Source organism: Ostrea edulis, chromosome 9 (genome assembly GCF_947568905.1).
Source record: "Ostrea edulis chromosome 9, xbOstEdul1.1, whole genome shotgun sequence".
Taxonomy (NCBI): Eukaryota; Metazoa; Mollusca; class Bivalvia; order Ostreida; family Ostreidae; genus Ostrea; species Ostrea edulis.
In genome coordinates this window covers 12,814,829-12,841,495 of record NC_079172.1, presented here as the reverse complement: position 1 = coordinate 12,841,495, position 26,667 = coordinate 12,814,829, and the positions used below count along the sequence as shown (strand labels likewise).

The window sequence follows — 26,667 nt, the reverse complement described above, 5'->3', positions numbered from 1 at the left end:
TCAGAGCCATCAACAATTGCTCTCGTGTGTTATAAATGAAAAGAAAATGGAGATACAGATAAACCATTGGGAATTTAAAATTGATCACTGTGAGCTTTAGTTAAAAAAATAATTCCAAATATTGCATGTGTGAATTCTTTTTCTTATGAGACATGTCGACCCTACCAATGCCATGGAAGCATTAAGAATAACATACTTTTCTATGCAGGTCTATGCAATGTGTTACAGGGATAATTATTCTAAATAATTAGGGAGTATTAATTTGTCGCATGGATTAAATTAAATTCTTAATACTTAAAAGTGTCAAACAAGTAAACTTGTTCTTAATACCTCTAAAGGCGTGCATTTTAAAGTTTCACACCTTTATCGATAACAGAATCTTTGCAGCTTTGAACACCAGAAGACACATGTATGTATCACAAGCACATGGTCAAAGTTGACAATGTCTAAGATAATATCTGTCTGGTTTTAGCCAGAGTGTACATTTAGGCCACTGAACATATCTTAATTGATTTTAGTTGAATTGGGAATCAAACTTGTGTTTATGATACCATGTTCCCTTTGGCCCAAGGTCATTTGGTTTAGTTAAGTCAAGGTCAGTTAGAATCATAGTCTGGTCTGTAAATATATGATGTAAAGATTGTAGAAGTTTGTATGAATGTGGCATTATGATGTGCTGTGTTTTGAATACATCACTTTGGATGAGCGATGTTGAGAGATATTATATATATAGTCCTCATGTGTTAAGACTAGTCAAGTTAAAAGACAATTAACTTCTGAAGTGCTTAAGGGATGAAAAATTTGTGCAGATAAAGCTAGGTCACAAGTTATAAACATTTATTTTATTCTTATTATCTACTTTTTCCTTTTAATTTTCAGTTATATGATATGTAGTACTACGTGAAACTCGGCTTTTGTACTTTTGGTACAAATGGGATTTTAAGGTTTACAAACACAAAAATCATAAAGTTCTACAAGGCACAGAGGATAAAAGAAAGTTTATTCATTTATTATCAATTTTTAAACATCCTGCATACGTAGTTCATTGTCACATGTCAGCTTTGTGAGACTGGTAGGAATTGATTTTGTAGAATCTGATGACAGCATTCAGTGCAGAAATAAATGCATTTCATATGGAAGAAAGGCTTATATTCTCATTTATCAGAAATAGATATGACATTGGAGGGGAAAAATCCAGAAATCACAATTTTCTCTTCTGAAAATTACCAATTTTCATTTGTAAATCTGAAAATAGTGCCTTTTATAAACATGAATCAGTGAGTAAAAGAGCATTAATTTGTGTACTACATAGTTTATTTTTATTTATACCAGATATATATAAATAAAAATAAGTTACCATGCAGATTAGCCTTAGGAGTGGAAATGGTGGGATCTTGTGCTTGGCAAAGTTTAGAAAATGTTATTATTATACTTAACTTGAACAATAAAGGTCTTATTATGTGTACATCAATATACAAGAATGTGTGTAGTGAAAATATATGAAAAGTTTGACGTCAAATGCCACAAAAACTACAGCACAGTACCTGCCTGACTGGGGGTTAAGTACATACAAGTAGTGCTATGTTTGAACACATTGGGATTTCTTTCAACACAGACAGATGGTATTTATTATTGTGTATTTATGAGAAATCTATTTCTGCATTCAAGAATGCTTCTAATTTGAGAAATGGTCACACAAATGATAACTGAAGGTTTGAACACAGTTCTCGGCTCACATACCAAAAATACCATAAATGATATATTACTGGCTCCCTTCACGGATGACTTTGTAACAGGATTAACTTTGATATTGTAATATTGTTCTCATACAGCTACCAATACATATGTGTACCGGGTATGTTACTTATAGAAATGGGAAAATTGGAAAAATCAGTTGTAAAAACTCTAGGTAAAATGCATCTTGAATAAATTAGTACATGAAAGTAGTTATAGCTTGAGGATTATTAGAGATCACATAATCATGGTGAAGTTTGAACTGGTTGATGTGCTTGGTTGTAGCTGGGTTAGAGGTAGTGGTAGTGATATATTGGTAGAATATGGACATGATTCTATTGATTTGGGGCATATTTTACTGCTGTTTCTGTGTTTGTGTGTCTGTATGTAAACTTAAACACAAACTTGATAGACAATATAGATATATGTTTGGTGAATTGATGTTGAAGATAAAATGTTTTCCAGGGCAAGTTGAAGGTTATACACAAAGGTCATATTGTCACATTGACACTTAGCCATGGTTAGGTTCATAGTAGTTCAAAACACATCTTGATTTTATGCCCCAGATATCAAGTATTGGGGGGGGGGGGCATATTGTGATTGGTCTAAATGTCTGCCTGTCTCTTTGTCTTTCTGTTTTGCCGGTCTGTCCACAGCAGAGAAATACGTCATAATTAGTGAACTGAGAGGTCAAAGTCAAATCTATGTCACTGATAAAGGTCAAGGTCATTTATCAAGGAAGTTTTAATTATATACCACACTTGAACTTGGCATTTTGTTTAGGGGCATAGTGTTTTGTTGCATCAAGTATATAAGATATTTGATATATATCTCTTAGATAAAGGTTACTGCTCGAAGTGAATAAATATTTAGCATTTAAGCAGAGAGAAATTCATTAATATATGGATACCCATTTCCACCCCTACCCCAGACCTGGGGAACCAAATCTCCTAGCAGCATAGGACCAGCACACTAGACTGCCCCACTATCTAGACAAAGTTGATAAATGATGGAATTCTTGCCACTGCTTCATGAAGTACTGCCAGAGTGAAGCATTCACAGTTCATACCCTCATGCATAAATTTCAAATATGGAATTTATTTCTTAAATATACATGTAATATATATATCTACCCTCTGCAGGATTAGCTCATTAAATTGGATTGATTAATTGATGTTTTCCGCCACACTCAACAATTTTTCAGTTATCTGGTGGCGCTCAGTATTTATTGGTGAAAGAGAGAACCCAGATACAATGTACATGTACCTGGCAAGAGACCACTGACCTTCCGAAAGTACACTGGGAAACTTTCTCACTTACCGGCGCGAGCGGGATTTGAACCCGCGTCGACAGAGGTGAGAGGCCGTGTGATTTTGAGCGCGATGCTCTAACCACTCAGCCACGGAGGTCCTTCATTAAATTGGAATTTATTTCCTAATTTCTTAAATATATATATATATCCTCTGCTAGCTTAGCTCAGACCTTGACATTCTTACAACACAAAATGTGGGGAATATTCCAGAGAGCATTAACAATTTCATTATATCCTAAACCAATACAGTATACTTATGTTGCTTTAAGCTTAACACAAATAAAGTGGAAATCAGGAAGAAGACTCTGTTTTCCTTTAAGAGTTGGTTCAGTCTGTTGCAGCATATTAGTACACTTAAAACTTGCAAAAATTCGAACTATGGATCAAATTGCTCAAACTTTAGGCCAGTTTTAGTTAGAGGCACACCAATTTATCATTAAAGCAGTAGTATGATTAAATGGGTTCATATATCGGATACAACATGGTGTTGAACCAGTCCATATATTGAATACATGTACAACCTCATTCTGAAGAAGCCTTTAGAATTGTTCTCAACACTGCCTTGTCATTGTGTACTTAAATACTTTGACGTCATAGTCTCATTTAAAAAACTCTGACACTATCATTTCTGTATACCACCATGGACCCTAAACACAAAAAATCTTTTATTGTCCTTCATTGATTCAGTAAGCGGTATACTAACAAACACAAATTGTAAAAAATATGAACTGAACACTCAAATCAATATCTTCCAAATCTAAATTCATGGGGGAGGATAGCTGGCATCCATAACAAACCCTTTAAAACCTATAGGAATAATTTTAGATTTTTTAAACAACATTTTTTTATCAATCTGTTTGGCTGTGTTGCTGTAATCTCAGATCCGGCAATAGTAACTAGTAAATTTTAATTCCTATTTAATTGAAGGTTCTTCACCTAAGGTTGAGGAGATTCTATAGAGTTTTAGGTATAAACATATTAATTATGTATAATGATATAGCTAAATATCATTGGATGGAATTTAATTCTTTCAATGAGGGAAAAACTGTGGGCCACAAAATCATGTCCTGTTGTATGTGTGCATGATGTATTGCACTTGAAACTGTGGACCTTGAAAATTGAAAAAAACCCAACAATTTTAACCCACAACAACAAACACTACCATGGGCCTCAAAACTCTCTGCCCTGTTTTGCACCTGATGAATTGATCACAATTCACCTTCAATCTTAATTACACAATATGATAAGATTACATGTACTACTTCATTAGGTGCTATTTAAAACTAATATTATCTACAATTGAATATTCAGTAATTACTAATGAACAAGAAAAGTAGATTTTGAAAAAGATCTATTTAAAACCATTCATGATTGTCACAATATTACTCTCAATTCAAACTTGAGTGCATGCAGTATTATAAATGCTGTCTTGATTTTAAAGTTACACATATGGTATTTGTTCCTTAAGCCCCTTTCACACATTCTCGGATGATACCCCGGATCATCAGTCCGTGATGGTCTTTGACAATCCGTCATCACCGTGTACAAACCGTATATGCATTCAGTGGCGTATGGGCCGACCATTCGGCTTGGTCAAGCTAATCAAAGAAAATTCTCTGTATTTATTCATATAAGGTTCTGTATACCTTGATGCATCAACCGAGAGGTTTGTGTAGCCACCAAAGTAAGTATCCATGTAAAGTCTGGGGTCCTCGATGTACACAATTTTTCTGCTAAAGAACACGGATGTCTATGGAATGTACACGGATTGTTCCTAGAAACTACACAGACAGTCACGATAACCGCAGGGGAGAAAGACCGTGTATCTCCGTGAAACAACCGTGGATGGACCGGCAGAAACCGTGATCTTCCGTATGCTCCGTGATCACACCACCACTGACTGGGATGTACGGGTAGCTGCCGTCCTTATCTTTAGAGAAACTGGCATTTTATGCATCTGTATCATAAGATTGTGTTGACTTCGGCGTTACGACGTCACAGAATCCAAAGACACCAGATCACCTCAAATGACTGGAGTTTTTTATCCGCCATCAATGGGGTCCTGATCCGTGATTGTGTGAAAGAGACTTTAGATGTGGCTTATAATGATGACACTTTTGACAGAATAAAAAATTAGGCTTTAAATATTATTGATATATTAAAGTAAGAGATATGTTTTTATTTTTGGACAAAGGAAATAAAAGTATTTCTCGGAATGGGCTGAGTATTATAAATTCATTCATCTCATTCAGACGTCTTTTGTCTTATTTTGGCCACTGTATTTCCAATAAAGATAATATGTTTAAAAAGGTCTGACAGACAACGTCTTAAACCACAGGCAATTACACATTAATTCTTGATCTCTATGATTTTGAAGGGGGTAGAATGGACTTGTAATGGTGGCTTGAGACAATTTGTAAATCTCTTTTTTTCTAGTAGTTACCGGGTTCAAATCCCGCTCGCGCCGTAAGTGAGAAAGTTTCCCAGTTTACTTTCGGAAGGTTGGTGATCTCTTCCCAGGTACATTGTATCTGGGTTCTCTCTTCCACCAATAAAAACTGGGCGCTACCAGATAAACTGAAAAATTGTTGAGTGTGGCGGAAAACATCAATCAATCAATCAATTTTCTCGTAGTTACAGTGATTTATCCTTAATTCCAGGGGCGCGTTTTACAAAAGAACTTACGACTTACGACAAACTTTACATACTGGAATTTTCAACTTTATTGTACATCATTCACTCTAAATGCAAAATATTGTTTAAAGAAAATATTGAAAATCAAGCCTCAGAAAAGTTTTAATTCATTCATTTAAAGTAATAACTGTATAATACAATTTAGGACTTGCGACTATTTACTTTATAAGGGAATAATTTCACGGGTTGTAATAATTTCGCTGTTTTTTCATTTTAGATACATTTGCGGGTTCATAAATTTGCAGATTTGAATTGATCACTATATTTTTCAGAGAGTTTAAGTAAAGTAAAAAATAATCACACCTATAATTTTGACAAAAAAATATTCAGTTTCCTAAATTCACGGATTTGTCTAGACCGCAAATATAGCGAAAATTTCCACCGCGATTTATTTTTCCCAATACAGTAATAAATTAATGGTCTAGAAGTACATTTAGTCTTGTTTGATGATATTTCTGTTTTGTGTTCAAATCTCGTGGGAGACTTTTACAAATATCGTCTTTTATTTTAAGAAATCATGTTTTAAAATATTTGGCTTAATTTCTCTCAAACATAGATGCACCAATACCTTACTTTTACTCTGGTCGCATTGGTTCTTTATGATTTGAATGCCATATGTCAGAAATAGGTTTACTATACCAAACATTTATCTGTTATAGTGTATTTGATGTAGTCAGTGAAAATATTGTATAACTATTACCATCATTAGTAATGCTGGCAACATGCAGGCTGTCTATGATGTGCTACTATTTTCACTTTATGAGTGAAGGTGTCACATGATTTCTTGTACTGTTACATGTAAATGTAACGGTCAGCCAAGTTTGATCACTTTAGGTGGCCGCAGATAGCTCAGTTGGTAGAGCACCTGACTAGAGATTCAGGGGGCCCGGATTCGAATTCTGGTCTGATCCGTTGCATTTTCTCCCTTCCTTATGTTGTGCCTGTGACTTTTTTTTTTAAAGTAAACACAGTATTTTATCTGGAATAGTGTTAGTTTTTGTGACCATAAGCTGCTAGTTTGTGATGCTTAAGACTGCTGACACAGTACAATTTTCTGTCAGTACTTAATCAGTAAAGTTGCATGGATTCCAGGCGTGCAGCTGTGACCTCTGTGTACTTCATTGTCATATAAATGATTGATATGTACTTGTATTCACATACCTATATGCTGGCTTCACTCTCGCAGAGTGATTTCCTAACTCTGTAAGTACTTCTTGAGAATGTCTTGGATTTTTTCAAGATTCTCCGAGATTTCATGGCTATCAGGGTTCAAGAATAACAAGTTTATTGTTCTCTCTGAGTCAGCCACTATTTTCTAAGACCCAGTAAAAGGGAAATAATTAGTTGCTAAGGGAAACTTACCATGATTAATCAAATAACCAATGGGGTTGTTTTTTTTACACTAAATATAAAGGGGTAGAACACTTGATTCGATGGAGAGTGATGCAGGAGATGTTGTAATTTTTTACTGATGTCACATTTCAATAACAAATCTAGATCAGGTGCCCATAATTTCAAGACTATATAATGCCCATGGATAAATTATACAGTACATGTATACACTATTAGTGATGGTACATGTATTTAAGTGAAAACATTAAAAGGTCTTATTTATTAAAAGTTGCTCATAATTACTAAAATGTTACATTGATTCATTAAAGCTATTTTAACAAAACATACAAATGTTTGGCCTTTCATATGGTTTTACATTGCCTGGTAGAAGGCCAGTGTGAACTTTATGTATATTGCCATTACTTGATGTCCATGGTCTGTATGTCGGTATGTGTGTCATGGGTTTTGATTGGCTGAGACAAAATCAATTATACGGTTTCCCTCCAGTCACCATACTTTATACAAACTATCATGTTCCTCCTATGGTCCTGCAGAAATGTTGTAAAGTTTGGAGTGATCTGAACTTTTAATATTGCTGTCATAGCCTTTGATTGGCTGAAGTTATTCAAGCACTGTGAACCTCGATCTGTAAACAGTTAAATTACCCTTCCCCCAACCTATAGATTATTATTATACTAGTATGAGGATATATGAATAATGTAGTGTAGAAATCAATAGAAATAAAGGTTTCTCAAGAGTCTGGTTAAAATTGACCACTGTTTGATACAAAAAATGTTTGTTTTTTCCAGGTACCGGTACATTTGGTCGTGTAGTTCTATGTCGAAATAAAGAATCTAAAGAGTATTCCGCACTGAAGGTCCTACAGATTTCCTTGGTGATTCGACTAAAGCAAATAGAACATGTCAAGAACGAGAAAGAAATCCTGGCAGCAGTACTTTGTCCTTTCATTGTTAATATGTGAGTACATTGTATATAGTAGATGAGTGCTGTGTAAATAGGATTTTTCTTCTAGCAATGTTAATATTATTTTATTTATAAACAGTGATTCTGTATTGGAGTTAAGATCATAACACACTCATTGTATCCCATAACACCAACAGGAGGTTTTTGATGCCCTACATTTTTCTCTCTATTTTTAGTGCAATGTTGAAATATTTCATGTAACTTGTCATACAATTGCTTTCTAATTGTCAGAATTGTAACACAAAGTACTAATTTTCTTGTTTAATTAGAAATAAAAAGTTGGGTTTAAATATGATTTTCAACTTTTGTGTTGAAAAGTGTGCTCACAAGTTTTACAACCATATATTGTACAAGTGGGTAGTAGTTAGTTATATCAATCAAATGGAGTGAGAGAGAGACTGACTTCATAAAACTGAGTAGCTACGTAATTTATATCTATACTATAAATTTTTTAGGGGGGGGGGAGGGTTTAAAAACTGCAGCAGATTCAAATTTCTATCAGATGTTGTGGGTCTTGATCAAAGTTGCAATAGAGTAATGTCATTATACTTAATTACCTCCCCTTATTTCTGCACTCAGATGATAAAACAAAATTACCTACAAATTGGTTGATTGGGAGATAACTTATGCTATGTTATATGTATAATGATATGTTTATTGCCACTTAAATGTGCTCACCTTTTCTAATCACCAGTATTTTCACTAGAATGTGAAAAAAAATCTTGATAAATTTTGTTTGAAACTTGTGTAATCTTTTTCAAAGAGATAAACTTTACTTCAAAGAATCTTACAAGAGTAACTTTGCATGGTTATCACTGTTTTCCAAATTATCAGCTTCAATTTTTCAAAACAGAAAAATTACATTGAATAATTATTGAGGAGAAAAGGTCCATCCTCAAAGCTATGTAATTTCAATAGAATATAAGTGAGATTCATGTTAATGCCAATTGGTTCTGTTGCCACTGAGCACAGATTTTCTACTATATTAAATATTTTGAAATTTGTGATAAAGTGACTATAAACAGAACTGAGCATGAATGCTGAGATTTTCTCGTGACAAAGACCCACTTTTTGTTGAGATAAAAAAATGTGTGCATAAATCTGTGTTGTTAGCCTTAATTGTAGAAGGTGAAACAGCAGCAGTATCATAAATTTACAACCCTTCACCACTTCATCTTCATCAGATACTTGTTTAACATAATTGCTTTCAACATGAAGAAAGCCTTCTTGTCCTTCAGTAAATTTGTAGTATCAAATTTCAAAGTGTTTCTTGATAAAGTAGATTTCCAATAAGCATGCAAAATCAAAATTGAGGTTTTTATATTTTCTTTGCATGTTTCACAAGAGTAATAAATTTCCAGAAAACAAGATGTTGTAATAAGCATGTATCTGAAAGTGAAACTTGTCCAGGAAGCTTTTTCATGTAAACTTTGCACTCAGAGCCAGCAGTCCACACTATCAATACACACATATTCTCCACCTAGAATTGGAAAACTGGCCTTTGTATGTTTGAAGTTCATTTTGTTTCTATATATAAGATAGATAAGATAAGTTTATTCCAATATTGGGCCCAGAGGGCATAACAGTAAGACAGTTTATAAAGAAGGAAATTCAAAAAAGAAAGAAAGTTTACAACATTAACTACAGGTTACATAGACTGCAAACTGCATGTGGATATACCTAAAATCAATGTAATATGTGTACCCAGTCGTTTAATGTTAATTCTAATGTAGACCCATCTAACCTTCACATGAGTAACCTTAGCATCAAATCTTTATGATATTCTAAACTTACATATATATGCTAAACACTTTTAATATCATATGCAATGAAAGAGAATGATTCTAATTTCTTGTGACTAATTCCAAGAAATTGCAACATCACACAAAAGCCTCCAATTCACTTACAAAGAATTTCACTAATGTTGAAGCAGATCATTTTATATTTGTACTCAGGATTAATTTTTTTTTCATTTCCTTTGCAAACTGAACAAAGTTAATGGTGACATAGGAACAAACTGTGCATGTATTATTGTATGTAATTATTTCATGATTAGTGTTGTTTGTTTCAATTGGATGCTGCAGTATCTTGGGTGGTTTGATGTGCCACCAGACATTGAGTCATCATATAAATACTGTAAAGTCATGGATATGTCATGGAGATTAAATTTTCATTGTTCACATGAAAATATTCACATATCTGGTGATCATTCAAGCAACAACAAAAAAAAAGAAGAAAAAAAAAAGACTTTGTTAAACACTACACACAGGTTCTTTGAAGCTGATATTAAAAAGATGCTGGAGTATCTCATTGACAATATCTATGTGGTCTTTGGAGATCAAGTCTTCCAGCATTTTGTTGGAATTCCCATGGGTGCAAATTGTGCTCCTTTATCAGGGTCCTGCCTACTATATGGAGGAATCCTATTGTGGTCATCCTGTGCATGCATCTGTCCATCTGTTCATTGACAGTCCAGACTTGTTTTGGGTTATCCCTGCAGCTATTGAAGTTACTCATAAACTTATATGAATGGATTACAGAACAAGTTTGAGTTTGGATTCTTTTGACCTATTTTTAAAAGAGTTATGGACCTTGGAGTCAGCAAATTTCAGGGATTTGACAGTCATATTGTACTTATTATTTTCAAACTATAATATTTTGATCCCAAGTAAATGAATGCTTCTGCAGTATTATTACGATGGTAAAATCAGGTTGTCAGTTGTATGTATTTAATTTGGTTTAACTTAATTTTGCAGGCAGTGGGCGTATCACGATGACAGATTCCTGTACATGTTACTAGAATATGTACCTGGAGGAGAACTTTTCTCATATTTAAGAAACTCTGGCAGGTTCACAAACAGTATGGCAAACTTTTATTCATGTGAAATTGTGTCAGCTTTAGACTACCTCCATGGTAAACATATAGTGTATAGGGACTTAAAACCAGAAAACATCCTCCTGGATCGCACTGGACATATCAAAATTACAGACTTTGGATTTGCTAAGAAGCTTGAGGACAGGTGAGTTGAATACACTGTTAGTAGACTATAAAAATCTTTTGCCTATTGAATCTTTTAACTTTGTACCACTTGTCCATCACCAAAAACTATCAGTAATGGAGGTCCTTCATTCACAATTTTGTAATCACAATAAATTGTAATCTGAAGTCCAGCAGTTGTGTGTGTGTTCATCTGTGTGGTCTTAATTATTATCAGTCTTTTAAGCTATGAATTGTTTAGAGGAAATGAATATGCCTAATCAAAAATATACATAGATGTTAACTAAGGTGGAGGAGGGCAACAATAATTGAATGCAAGCCCCTCAAGGATGAACCTTAACAATTCTTTTGTTGAATGAAAAACAAAATATCAAGGGACTTTAATTGATATATATATAATCCATCTTCCTAATGAACGCCTTTTATTGTGGACCTCTAGTGGATATTTTGCTGATGTAAATTGACGTCACTCCCATTTCCATATAGGCTCATTAAAGTTTCATTGGATGGAGGGAGTAGTTGGAAAGCTTGTGTAGATTTTTCAAATGTAAGATTTCCCTCAATGTTTTTGTCCATCTATTGTTATGTAATGAAACTGCCAAACAATGCGACTTAATGAGGTCACAATAATCTGTTGACAAAGTATTCAAACTGTGGCTGTTGAGGGAAATTTAGAGCAACATCTTTTGAGCAGTCAACAGCTAAAAATTAGATAATCTGTCAACAATTTTCACTTTGGTAAACTGTTTGCATTTTGAGCTACATATAGTTTTTGATATATTGAGATTATATCACTGAATATAACAACATTTGATATAGAATTGATATATAGGTACCAAAAATTAAAACTATAAAAACGGATAAGAGCTTGGAACTATGAATATGTACAGCAATGAAGTGACCAGAAAGCCATCAAATTTTATATGTACCAGTAAACAATGCATGGATGTCAGACAGGGATTCATCTTGTGTACCCAAATTAAGTGCAAGAAGTGAGAGCAGCTAGGGCACCTGACCTGAGACATAAATGATTCACAAATGTTACAATTTTATTTACTGAGGTTATGTGCAGATTGACACATTGATTTGCTGTAAACATGCAATAGTTTTATATTTTATATACATATCTTTTGGATAATTTACAATATTTCAGGTAGTTGATATCAAATACACAATAAGAAGTGCATTAATACTCCATTAAATGTAAATCCCCAAGAGTGTTCACAACCTCAGTAAAATACCCTTCAAACAGAAATCACATACTTAATGGCTGAGCTAATCCTTAATGGTGGGATAATTAATTGCTTAGATGCACACAGAGGGTTATTTTGTGAAGTATTCTCTTCATTGTTTCAGACTCACATGTCCCAAAATTGAAGAATCATTGTGGAAGTTGAACATCACATTAATTATCAGTGATCAACAAATTTAAATTAAAATTTAGCAGGAAGGTTATTTTTAAGAATATCAGCAAGACTGGTGATGATCTTATACTGAAACATACCAAGAAAAAGTTACAACAATGTTATGAGTAGCCTGAGCTTGTATACAAACATTGAATTATGCAGAAAAAAAGGAAGGAGTCTTGGTTTAATTTTCTACCAAACAGAATGTAGATACTTATAGTCTCTATTGAATAAAATTGTTTGTTTCCCTGTGTCTATTTAAGTTTAGTATGAGGAAAAAAGCAAGTTTCCTGTTTAAAGCAATAGGTTATCGGAAAAATGGGCCACTTTTAGAATGAACAAAAAATGTCCTTATTTAGACTTGGAAAGTTATCAAAGATCTTATAAACTTGTTGAATATGGGTATTGATTGTAAGCTCTGATTATACCGCAGCAATCTGCATTGTAGTTGAAAACTTGCAACTGCATGATTTATATTTATTGAGGGACTTAGGGGAAATGAATGTCACAACATCTCATTTGCATAATTATATTCAGCCATGCATTGATTTACTTCAAATAAAATGCATTTTTTCTATATCTCAGTGTAAACTGTAAAATTGCAAATTATACAGACATTAGTCATGTCGATGCTTTGTGTAAATATATAGGCAAACATCAAATCATGCTGAACCAACAGAAATATACAGTTATTCAGTAGTTCTTTTTGGCTGGTTTTGACTCCAGACACAAAATCCTAGGTCCCAGAGATAAAACACCCTTGGAAGACTAAAGATTTTGAAGAGAGATATTTAGCATGATAAGGAGGTGAACTGTGCCCTTGTTCTTTTGTTCAAAGACCTGTCATTTTAAATTCTTGTTAAGCTATTATCATTATTCAATAATTCCTGTGCTTCTTTGGGTCATGATTAATTTGATATATTTAGAATTAGATACTATTGAATTCTGACAAATTGAAACTGGTATGACACATTTTTCTGTACAGAAAAGACCAGCTATCTGGTGAGTTAATGGTTATATTTAGCCACGTGTGTGATAGGTGAAATTTGCGGTCATTAGAACCACTAATAGAATACTACAAAGAGCTTAAAATGATGAAAATGTTAAGAATTTTATAAACCATTTATACCTGTCTGTAGGTAAGACTGAATCATAATGATGGTGGTTCAGTATCCTGTTTGCTATTCATGCTTAACAATGTCACCAATCCCAATCCAATAAAAGTACAAGTCTTGAAGAATTCAGAATGTGTAGACTTCTATTTTTTATGACCATATTTTAAGATTTTATTTTTGTTAAAGACTTCAGACTCTGTGTTAGGCCAAGGATGTGTGGGTGGAAGATTCAATTTTTGTATGGTTGAACATTCAGGAAAAATGTTTTGTATGGTTGAACATCCAAGAGGAATGAGGACTTCATTAGCTACCACAAGGAATAGTGGTTAATAAATATGTTTGGTTGATCATACTGAATTCACAAGCATTTAATGATGTATCAAAGCAATGTATATCCCTTACTGCCCACCCAATGTAAAACAAAGGGTCATAACTCTTGTAAAAGTGACTAAGTTGTTCACATGAAAGCTATGTATACAGCAATATTTGTTCTATCTCAAATCATAATGGGGAAAACTGTGCAGATGTTCATTAGGTAGCTACACAGCAATTAGTTTCATGTCAAGGTCTCAAGGAATATTGAAAAAAGAAAAGATGTAGGAGAGACAGACTTACAGACAGACGGAACAGCATTTAACTGTTTTACATGTCAAATGTGGATGTACTTTGGATATGAAAAGTTTCGATGCAGACACAGAATTTGATGTTGAATTTGACATCAACTTTTCACATCGACATTAGGCATTTGTGGAGGAGAATTTTGTTTCCTAACCTTCATAAAATTGCAAAATTTCCTGACATAACATGAGTTATGTTACAGGAATACAGCTAATTCCTTGGATGTTCACCATAGGTAGCATTTTTACAGGGTATTGTATGAATACCACACACACTGGAGAGTATTTGAGTCGGTTCCCTTTGATCTGGTTATCTGCCTTAATCCTCATCTTTGGTCTGCCAACACAGCTTCACTTAATGCCTCATCATATATCCTATGTTGACACTTGCAGACAAATTGCTAATTAAAATTCCACAACTCAAAACCTAAGATTCTGGAGAAATACACTGATGTTCAGCTATCAGTTTTTTAAACTTAGAAGAACAAAAATACCGGGTCTTTATCATAGCCTGTGAAAAACTTTAATTCCCAATACTCTCTGTGCAAATGGGATTAAATTTCTAGTCTTCATCTAATAAATCATTCATGGAACCTTCAAATACTAGGGAATATAGATTATGTTAAAATACTTTTTATATCTCTCCAATTACATCCTTTGTCTATAAGTTGAAGCTCAGATGCAGCTGACAGATTAATGGCTTTATAAAATGGTTAATACAACTGAAAGGAGTTCAGTGACCTAGTGAAGGGGGCAATATATTCCCTTTATTATCAGTTACTGTTTTTTAATGGTCACAATGACCCTATGTATGTATATAAGCCTTCATATCAAAGGTGGTACCAATTAACTGGCATTAGTCAACACTTGAACAGGAATATATGTTTTTTAAGAGGGAGATAAAAAATGCCTTCATCATGGCATCAGAAAAACTATACACTATATTGACACTGTTGTATTGATAAAGCATTGTTTTGTTGAACCTGATTCTGTTCAATATGCTATTGAACACAGGTTTTTATCAACGCTATGTATATTGTTTCATTAAAAAATCGATTTTTTTATTGAAAAAAAAAAAGAAATGTAAATTTGACACCTAGTATTTTTCTGAAAGATGAAGGGTTAGGAAATCTATGGATTTACAATTATTTAAAACACCCTGACTACTATTTTTATAAGAGTTACTTCAATCTAAGACTCTCCTTTGTTATTGGTGTAGATGGTTGTTTTTATTATATTCTGTATAACAAATGCTGCTGCCAGTTTCTACAGAAATCTATAACTTTCTTTGTTGTTAATTTAGATGACTGTTTCTTTCACATTTGAAGCAGATACTTTCCTGTATTTTTTATGTCATTTTCAACATGGCTGTCTTTCAGGACTTGGACCCTGTGTGGTACCCCAGAGTATTTGGCCCCAGAAATTATCCAGAGTAAAGGTCACAACAAGGCTGTGGATTGGTGGTCTCTAGGCATCCTCATCTATGAAATGCTAGTGGGGTAAGCCAAAAAGACTGTTTCAATGAATTACTAAACAATACTGTAAGCATTTAAACAAATACATGAACAGAAAGTCTTTTTTTCTCATGTACAAAATTTATACAAGAGTCTGGAAGATATTGTTTTTTATTATATACCCATCAATGTATCGCTCTTTGATACTGTGGATTTCACAGCGTGTGATTCAGTTTTCCGGATCACCACACTGTGGTTTTCTGATTCCGTATCAGTATCCTCTGAAACTGATGCCGTCACAATGACGTCACAATGCATCAACGCAACGTTATTTGTGGAAAATATTGACCACGTCACAAAACAAAACTGTGTACACAAAGCATAATTTTATGGTATGTCTGTGTTTTTGATAATTTGGATTACATTTATTATTGCTTCGCGTCTCGTGTGATCTGATGATCTGCGCCTGTCAACTCGACGTGATCCGACTCTTCGGATCAAGTTACTGTAGTAATAATATATATATATATCTCCATTTGAGAATATTTCATTGATTTGGAGACATCACCAGCTGTATAGGTGAAGTGACACAAATTAAGACCTATGCTTGGTGCTCAGAGCCATAGCAGTGAGGTTTCTTTATTTTGACCGGGACATGAGACCTCTGTTTTTTAATTAGACCATATCAGAAAAGCCCTTTACTTTCATTTCTAATGCCAGGCACTTGGCAAAGGAACAGTCACTCTATATACTATACGTCTTAAGTTTTGACGCAGCACTATAGGGTCAAACCCTTGACCTCCCAGTTGTGAAGTGAATGCTCTAACCACAAGGCTGATGTGGTCTGGGAGATTTAAATCACAGAACATTCAGAATATACTGTTTTTTACAAATGAATTGTATAATAATTGTTATTTATGTTCTCAAATTATGGCAACTGTACACATAACGTTTACCGGAAAGGAACTCATGAGTTGTCAGAGCTTGTGTTGGATCCTCTTGTACTTTGATACAATCAAATATTTTCAAACCAACAGGATCGAAGTACAAAAAAGTGAAGTTGTGGCACTAATAATGGCACCACATCATATATTTTTGATTTTATATGAACACTGTGTGTGGTTTTTTTTTAGTTACCCACCATGGTTTGATGACAATGCCTTTAGAATTTATGAAAAAATCATTGAGGGGCGTTTAGAGTGGCCCAAGCATTTGGATCCTGTCGCAAAGTAAGTGATATGAATGTAGCTGGGATAGAATATTAGATAAAATGGAAACACCTGCACATGTTTTTTTGTATGGAAGATAGAATCAGAGCTGAGTTTAACAGTCAATATCTGGTCAATAGCTTTTATACCTATATCAAGACAGCCCAGTGCATTCGCCATAGCATGCATGACTCTCTCCAGGTTTGCCTTGAAATCAATAGTTTTTTTTTAATTCTAAATCTTTAACTTTACCTCTCTCTCGGATAAGTGTATGCACCTGCTTGAATTTATTTTTATTTGAAGATTGTTTTTTATTGATTTGGCATGTGCATGATTTTATGTGTGATAAAAAATATGCGTTGCAATTTGTGTAGAATGAATTTATTGCATTTGATTTATGTAAGCATGTAGACATAACGACAATTTCATATTTTTGAGATGTTCACAGTCGCACTGTCAAATGCATTGTAATCTCATGACATTGAATGCTACATCATGATCACTTTGTATTGAATGATGCAGCATGATCACTTTGTATTGAATGATGCAGCATGATCACTTTGTATTGAATGATGCAGCATGATGATTGATGAAGCATGATCACTTTGTATTGAATGATGCAGCATGATCACATTTTATTGATTGATGAAGCATGATCACTTTGTTTTGAATGATGCAGCATGATCACTTTGTATTGAATGATGAAGCATGATGATTGATGAAGCATGATCACTTTGTATTGAATGCTGCAGCATGATGATTGATGAAGCATGATCACTTTGTATTGAATGCTGCAGCATGATCACTTTGTATTGAATGCTGCAGCATGATCACTTTGTATTGAATGATGAAGCATGATCACTTTGTATTGAATGATGAAGCATGATCGCATTAAATGCATGAAATTATGAAATCCCCTATTCCACATATTTAATACGTAAAAATAGAAATGATAATAAAATTATAAAAGAACTATTTATAAAGATAGCATGTTGTGAAATGGCAACATCTCAAAGAAATTTTCAATGGGATAACCAACAATTTAGTGAAACGTGATATCAGTTTACTACTTAACAACATACAATTTATGCTTGTTGAGATTAAGAATCAAAGCCAAGTGGATCAACATTAATAATAGTTTAATGGAAAACAGGTTTATGATGACCTTATTTCGTGATAATATTTTAAAATTATTACACACTTGATGTGGTTAAACTACAAATTAATTTTCAATAGAAGGTAGTGAACATGAGAATCTGAGTGTTAGTTCTAACAGTATTAATTCCCTACACAAGCTGAGGTGTATGTGGAGACAGGGGGGATCTTTGAGATGATTTAGCACTAATTATCAGCATCGTTAACAGCTCTAATCGCTGCTTCTTACTGTCTGGGGGATGTCTCAGACGGTAATCCTCACCTGAAAAGGTGCAAACAAATTGGCTGGCACCCAACTTGTAAAGAGCAGAGCAGACCGAGACTTAGTAATCAGTGTAGAAGGGAATCTGCAAAATACATACACATTGTACTTCGTGTGCTTTCTAATGATCTACAATCCATGCTAATCTTTTACACTTGATTAAAGTTTCCAAACCAAAAAGTATTAAGTACTAGGCCATGGGCACATCAAATACATGTGAAACAATTGAAGTTGAAGCACACATGGTGTAATGATTAAATACTTCGAGTATGTTTATAGGAAGTTAAAGTATTTTTTAAAAACTTAAATAATATACTGGGAATGTCACTCTGTTTGCAATAATTTCATTTGCAGATTGATAGATAAAATGATTTTTTTTTTTTACATTGATAGTGATAGGACATTTTCTGATAAATAATGCTTTGTATCCTGTGAACTGATAGTCCTCATCATTATCTACACGGGCAGTCAGCTTATTAAATTATAGGTTGTAAATCTTTTCCATCATTTCATCATCACTCTGACAAGCTTGTTATTCTTTGTGCAGGGATCTGATAAAGAAGTTACTGGTACAGGACAGGACGAGGAGGCTGGGAAATATGAAGGTATTATAGTGTGTTTCGTAAAACAGTTCAGCGCAACGGAAATTTTCAAAGGACTAGGTTTAACAACAGCTATTTCTGGCCTTGAATTTCTTCGATTTTTATTATGTTTTCGAAAAGGTCGGAAACAAAACTGAAGGTTAATTTTCATCAAAATTGATTTTTTAATTTGCATGTGATGGTGCTTTTCACACTTTTCATGAACTTTTGTGGGCCATGTGTCAACCAAAACTATTTTAATGTAATTGTACTTTTAAGATATAGAGAATGCATTTGCAATATAATTTCATTTGACCCTGATCAACACATGCTGTCCATACATTCAGAAACCAAAATGTTTATGAAAATAGTGATATTTTGCCAATCCATTGAAATTGGTGAAATATAGATTTGTCTTTGAGGTTGCACATTCAAGATTCATAATTAAGTTAGTTTTGTATGCATCACATATTTAACTTAGCAATTCATATATGTATGTACTTGTTTCCCCAACATGCTGCATCCACATGCAGTTTGCAGTCTATGTAACCTGTAGTTAATGTTGTAAACTTTCTTTCTTTTTTGAATTTCCTTCTTTATAAACTGTCTTACTGTTATGCCCTCTGGGCCCAAAATTGGAATAAACTTATCTGATCTTATCTTTAACTAACTTACGCATACATACACTTTGTTTATGTAGTTTTATATTGCTATAAAAATTACTATAAAAGACAAGGCCAAATTAGAGTATCATTGAACTTAGTTCCTTACAAATATTTACAGAAGCAGAGCATACAATTGTTATACATGTATTGGTAACAACAAAAGGATAAAGCATCATCTTAATTGTAGGAGAAGTATTTGTGTTTTCAATAATTTCATGTATTTCTTGACATCATTAATATTTACTCTTGTTAAATCTATTGAACATAAAAGCAAACTATTGGAGACAGATATCTGTGATGTGTTTACTGCTGTAATGAATTCATGATGAGGATGTTAAGAGATGCATAGAATTTGTTGTAGTTCAAGAGAGAGAAAGGTTTATACTTAATAATAAGCTATTCAACATTTGTTAAAGTTGTGGACTGTTTGTAAATTTTGAAGGAAATTCATGTTCAAACATATATGCTGACTGGCATATAATATCATGCTGGTTTTGTCCAAACTTGTGTACTGACTTGGTAATTTGAAAAGGCACATTGAATCTGCATACTAAGGGTATAAAGAACAAAGTATGATTTTGTCCATGTAGGACTGTAAGAAGGAAGTAGAATAACTTGATAGGATTACTTTTGCTATCATGTGAGAGAATAACAACTGGTTAGTGAGTAGTCAATAAATGTCCTGCTATAGTCTGTGGGATATAATTTGTGTATATAAGGGTGGTTTCATTCATTCAGCCAGGTTTTCCGTATTTTCTTTGAGAAACACATGAAGTGAGCAATATTTCAGCACATGTTTTGCTCTAGAAAAGGTTGATTGTAGGTGTGGAGCAACACCAAATTGAATATAGTATAACATTGAAGTTATATACAATAGAAGTGTTCATATTGCAATAAAAATTCAAAGTAAAATAGTGTAAGAGTTATCTCTCTTATCAGAGGGGCAATTACTCCTGAACATAATATCCCCCCCCCCCCCCCATCATCAGAAACCCACAGTCGGTCACTCTCCATTTATAGAGGTAAATGGAGACCAATCAACTGTGGGTTCCAACGATGCAGCCCCCCCCCCCCCCCCCCCCCCCCCCCCCCCGCCCACACACACACACACACACCACCACTATGTGACAATGATTTAGTTCTGATTTTGAATTTCAAGAATACGCTGGTTTACAGAGCTTGGCTTATTTTGCTTCACTTTATCATCAGTAAAGCTCTTCACACAGTAAAGCATGTATATATACATGCTTAATGCTTTTTAAGAATTGTCATGCTTTTAATTGTTTTTGTAGAATGGTGCAGAAGATGTGAAGAAGCACAAGTGGTTTAAAAGTATCAACTGGGATGATGTCTACTTACTGAAACTAAATGTAAGACTTTAACACACATATCTGATGTTAAGAGTAATGTAATGTGATGAAGATCAGGTGGGAAGTTCTGGATTTTGATAAATGTCCTGTAACTGCCAGTTAGTTTGTGAAATGATTTATATAAATGTTAATGTTAGGTATTATATGATAGAATGATTCAGCGCTTTCCAATTGGCTGAGATTCAGCTAACTAGGAAAAATAGACTGTTATGTTCTCGTGCATTTTCCTTTGAGGTGAATATAACATTTGATTTCTCCAACATGGGACCAAAAATGAATTGGAAATTTCAAAATTGATACAATCGATTATTTCTTGGTCACTGGATGAAAACTCCGCGTCTCTACTCACTTTTGACTGTCTTGCACTATAATTGTAAAGGAAAGATTACTTCTTTCACCCACTGGGGTGCCAGTCTTGATTTATAGTAACATCAAACTTGATGTTAAAATGGTATCATCTGGTAAATTCAGCATATTGTAGTAGCCAGTTTTTTTATGTTTTAGATTATTTATGTGTATAAAAAAAATTCTAATAACTTTCGACGAGGTCTTGCAGTTCAGCTGTATGCAAAAATGGATTCTAGTAGCGAGTTACAATGATTTTGATTTCTCATCATATGATAAATAAATTTACAACTTTTTCTCTGACAATAATTGTACAACATAGGATAAAGCAACTGTGCATGTTGAAGTAAATGTTAGCACTTTTAGTTTGTGGAACAAGTTCATATTTGAATAAAAAAATTTACAAACTAAAGCAAAATAATTTTTTATGAATCAGTTATTTGAGTTTTTGTATTTATGGTATGATTTTATTATGAACATATATCAAAGATCCTTATTATTATGAAAGGAGAATTGAACGAAAATATGAGTACACTGCATTGTAGATAATATTGATGTCACAGAATATTTTACCTCAGATAAAATTTTGGCTGAAAACAAATTTTCTAAATTAAAGAAAACATTTTAAAATGTACCATTAAAAAGCACATAGACTTCTTAACCAAGGCATATTGTCGTATATAATCCGCTTAACTTTATAGCATAATAAATCCTAAGAATGTGTCAGCTATTATTGAAACAGGTGTTTATATCTTTTACAGCCACCCATTGTTCCCAAAGTCAACCATGCGGGAGACACTCATAATTTCGAGGAATACCCAGAGGACGGATGGAAAGACGCAGCTCCTGTTTCATCAACAGATCTCGAAAATTTTGCCGATTTTTAATTCTGTGGGATTCCTTTCAAAATTCCGATACTAGGGATTAAAAATCATCAAGATTATTTGAACTCCCTCATCAGCTGCAAGTCATGTTGAGTTTAGCCCATTAGAGATTGGTTACAATAAAGCAGTGAACAGCTGAAGACGAGTTAGAAAGTGAATGGTAAAGGGTATTCCCAGCTAATGTAGCAAGAGCGTGATTATTTTAGATTGGGTGTGTTTGGTGAAAATTAGCAATGGAATTTATTTTGAAATAGCTTAGATATATTTAGACTTTTAGTATGTTCCAACTTTTTTTGAAGTTTTGTTGTTCTGCAGTCAATAAAATTCAATAAAAGTCAGAGAATTCTAGATCATACTGATAAAGCTCGTATATCATATAACACACACCAAGATTGTGTAACTTGACAGGGTTTTAGTGTTATTTAGGAGTCCCAGTAAATAGAGAAGTAAGCTTTGTATTTATTTTGTTTGAATGTGCCAAAGAAAAAAGTATGATCAGTGAAAATCCAATGAAATACAGCTTATCTCACAACATGTGTATTACCCCTATTTATTGCTGTTCATAATTTTTTGACAGTGTAAGGAGGACAAATTTTAACCTTGTATTGTGACTTTACACATAGTTATACATAAGCTACTTTTATTATGTATGTCTGAAGCTGTTACTTTTAAAACACCAACTACATTTGTTATTGAAAGAGGAAATACGTGTATAAAAATTCTGACTTGGGATATACATTTCATACTTTCAAACTACGTACACGTTAATCATCCTTGTAATCAAGTCAGCTGTTTACTGAACTAGTGTTATGAATATTGAAAAAAAACCCACGTGAAGTGCAAATAAAATTTTCTCGAATATGATTGCCTGTATGTTATTATTATTTTTAGAACTACTCTGTAATTATTTTTTTTAGAACTACTCTGTAAGCATAATTTTTATAACCACCGTCTTTTTTTCTGATTATTTTCATTTTGGATTTTGATTATCTTATTTTGATTCATGTATCAATCAAATATTGTTATCTTTTTTTTTATTTTTATGAAGTGTGACTCGCAGGTTTTTGAAATTGTTATGTGTGTATGTAATGTAAAAGTTTGCTTCATTTTTATTAACCATTGAAGTCACTCTTATACTTGAATGTCCATACATCTGAAAACGTGTATGTTGGTATCAATACTACAACTTTTAATTTAATGTAATTACTTTTCTCAACAGGCTACAGATATTCACAATACATATCCCTACATTGTTTTTGTAAAACTGTATATATATGTATATAAATTTACAAACTCAAATGTAAATTCTTGTTTACCTGACTAGAATATATATGATTTTTTAAATCTATTGTTGTCTATCTTAGATTTTATTTTAGAGATTTTATATGTATGTATGTATGTATGTGTGTGTGTGTGTAATATGTGTGAAGTATAGAAATTTATGAAGTTATTTAAGGAATTATGGATTTTAATGACAATGCTCTATTCTGTCAGAAATTGACAACCAACATTTTTGCATTAGTGAGCAGATGTGCTATAGTTTTACCTATTTTTATTTACTCAAATTGAAATCCATGACCTTCAATCTCTCTAAGCTTTACCTCGAGAAATTGGTATGAAAAGAGAGAAATTGAAAATGTATACATACCTGTACATTATTTGTTAGTGTGTCTATATTTTTTACATATTCATGAGAACTGGTGGTGTAACAGTTTTGCTATTAAAGAGATTATTGTTAAGAAATCCAACTGGTACATGTGTCAGATTTGATTAGCGTAAGGGAAGTAACTCCACAATCTTTCTTGACATCCCTCCCTCGCTTTTTCTTGATGAATCTTGCTCATTATGGTTACATATGCAAGATTATATGTATATTGACATTCCCATGTGAATAGAAATTTAATATTCAATGTACATGTGTATGTCAATATTTGTCATTTATTGAAACCTTTACTTACTTGCACATTTGTGTAAATACTCTTTTTTTTGATGATAAATGTTGATATCAGTGAAGTATATTTTTTTACAACATTATTTTACATGATTATGCAATTGTTGCAATAAGAACAGCAATATCATTGGAATTATTTCATAATTCAAGATGCAAAAAAAACAAAAAAAATACTGATCAGGCATAATACAATTTTGCACTATTTTTATACCATTTTTCCATGGTGAGCGAGAACTGTATAGTTATTTGTATATATCTATTAGTATTTGTTATGGTGCCTTTCATCATTTTAAACAAAGATGTTCAATGGTATTTCTTTACTAGAAGGGGATTGTTACTGAATGTAGTTCTCAAAGATTTAGGATATTAATTTTTGCACTTTCCAGATCTAGTGTCATGCATTGAAGATTGTTTATTTTTTGTCATGTTTTGAATTTATTTGGCAATTTCCATGTTGCAAAAATTCAAAATATCAACAAAATTGACGTCTTTGCTGATCCAAGTCTCTACGCAGTTTTATACGTCCTCAGCTATTTAAAAGGCACTGTGTATCTCCAACAAACACGAATTACTGAATTTGTATGATATATGTACAACATCACATGTTATGTTGTGACTGACAAGAGCAGTGAAAGCTACATCTGAATACGGACATGAATTTTGTTCAAACATTATCCTGTGATTTGGGCTGGGTTGTTCGGTACCAATGGAATACATGAGTACACCATGTTTTATATCTAGAAATACTCAGCTTTAGATACACATACATAGACATACAAGTTTCTGAAGAAGTCTGCCCTCTCCATTATTTCCCCTGCCTTTAACATCTCTCTTTGGATGATTCATGTAATGAACATGAGATTAAGTAAGGAAGACAAAAGATTATCTCTGGTGATTGGATGTTTGTTTCATTTGAATGAAGAGAATTACAATATTTGTATTTATTGACGGATGTGTTTTAGTTATTTCGTGTGACTTTTTGGATTTTATTTCGTCTATTGTAGACGGAATGGACACCGTTAGGTTGACAATCATTTCATTTAATGTACTCATTGTTGGTGTTGTGATTTTTTTATGACATAATTTATTTCATTTTCATATGACTGAAGGAAATTTAATGAATAAATATTCTTTAAAAGAGGAGAAGGAATTGTTTTTTTTTTTTTTTTTGTATTCTGACAGCAAAAACACTAGGTCATTGCAAACAATCCAGAGACATTTCACATCAACTGAAAAAATGGGTTCAGACATACTTAAGGTATAACCAAATGATGAAATCCTCAGTCCTGTAAAGGGTTTTCTCAGTTCATTTAAACAATAAAATACTTTCCTCGTTTCATTGGGTGATGAAGGTAGCAAGCATTGCAGAAAAAATTCATAACCCAACCTTGGTGGGTTATGCAATTTTTTCCTGCAGTGATTGCTACCTTTATCACACGATGAAACAACAAAGAAAGACATTTTATTGTTTTATATATATGTATTTTTTAAAAATATGAACTAGGTTTAAATACTAAAATATGTGGTTGACCAATGCGTTATGTTAAACGGAACAGCCAATGCACCCATTGACCTTGATAATGCTCAATATTGGGTAATGATTACGCAGACAGGTGGTACCAAAAAAAAAAAAAAAAACCCACCCGCATTGAACTCATTTGCAACTGACTTGAAAGCAATGTCGATTTCAGAAGAAATATAAGAGGAAAGAGTCGGTGAATGTAAATACCAAATTTGAATATACAATGTACATTGTACTAATCTGCTTAATGAATTGTAGGCAGGTTAACTATAGATAATGTGTCATTTCCATCGGCATTTGTTGAGTAAAGCAATGTGGGCATTGTTACACCTCAAATTGTCGCCGGCGACGATTTGGGCATAACCTCACACCCCAAATTGTCCTCCTCCCTTGCTGTAACTTCACTGTATTTGGAAACATCATTTACATACAAACTGGCCTTGTTTGTAAACTCCTCCTCTCCTCTTTCTTCTTCTTCTGTGATTTAGCTATGACCACAAAACGTTCTCTGGACCTTACAGCATTTTAATCTTCTAATTCGTCTTCTACTTGTTCTATTGTATTATTTAAATTTTTTTTTTATTATGACCACAGAGAGATGTGTCTAACAATAAATCGTGTTGCCTTTTGTTCTAGTGTCATTCTGCTGAACATGGGGTTGTTAGGTCTAGTGTACTATAGTACATCCCAAATCGTCGTCCCCAATGATAGTGCAATCTTGTCCCAAATCGTCGCTGGGGCGATTTGGGATACCGGGCGACGATTTAGGATGGGATGGGGTGACGATTTGGGGTGTAACAGGCATCACGTCTGTCGGGATTTCGGTAAGGTCTCTGCAAACTTCCTGGTTTGTGTTGCTTCTGTTCTGTGTGGGTTTGTCAGTTGCCACATTCATCAGCCTGTCTTGCGGTGTTTGATGAAAGTGCACTACCACATTTCTCATCAACTGAAATGTTCTCCCTGGATTTTGGATGGTTGTTGGTCGCCTTTAAGCTTTCTTTATAGGCTTCCTGGTACATGTATATACAGCCTGGGATCATTCTCATGGATGTCAATTCTCTGTAAGCTACGTGTCTTG

The 26,667-nt window shown here is 33.5% G+C and overlaps 1 protein-coding gene across 1 annotated transcript in view; it reads left to right on the top strand.

Moving 5' to 3' along the window:
* LOC125658506 (cAMP-dependent protein kinase catalytic subunit 3-like) overlaps window positions 1-25,217 on the top strand; it is a 29,473-nt gene extending 4,256 nt beyond the window's left edge. Inside the window, exons 2-8 of the mRNA XM_048889782.2 lie at window positions 7,882-8,050; window positions 10,813-11,076; window positions 15,572-15,691; window positions 16,780-16,875; window positions 18,819-18,876; window positions 20,810-20,887; window positions 21,994-25,217. Coding sequence (XP_048745739.2) covers window positions 7,882-8,050; window positions 10,813-11,076; window positions 15,572-15,691; window positions 16,780-16,875; window positions 18,819-18,876; window positions 20,810-20,887; window positions 21,994-22,119 — 911 coding nt within the window. The 3' untranslated portion in view covers window positions 22,120-25,217. The remainder of the gene's footprint in view (window positions 1-7,881; window positions 8,051-10,812; window positions 11,077-15,571; window positions 15,692-16,779; window positions 16,876-18,818; window positions 18,877-20,809; window positions 20,888-21,993) is intronic.
* The last annotated feature ends 1,450 nt before the right edge of the window (window positions 25,218-26,667 follow it).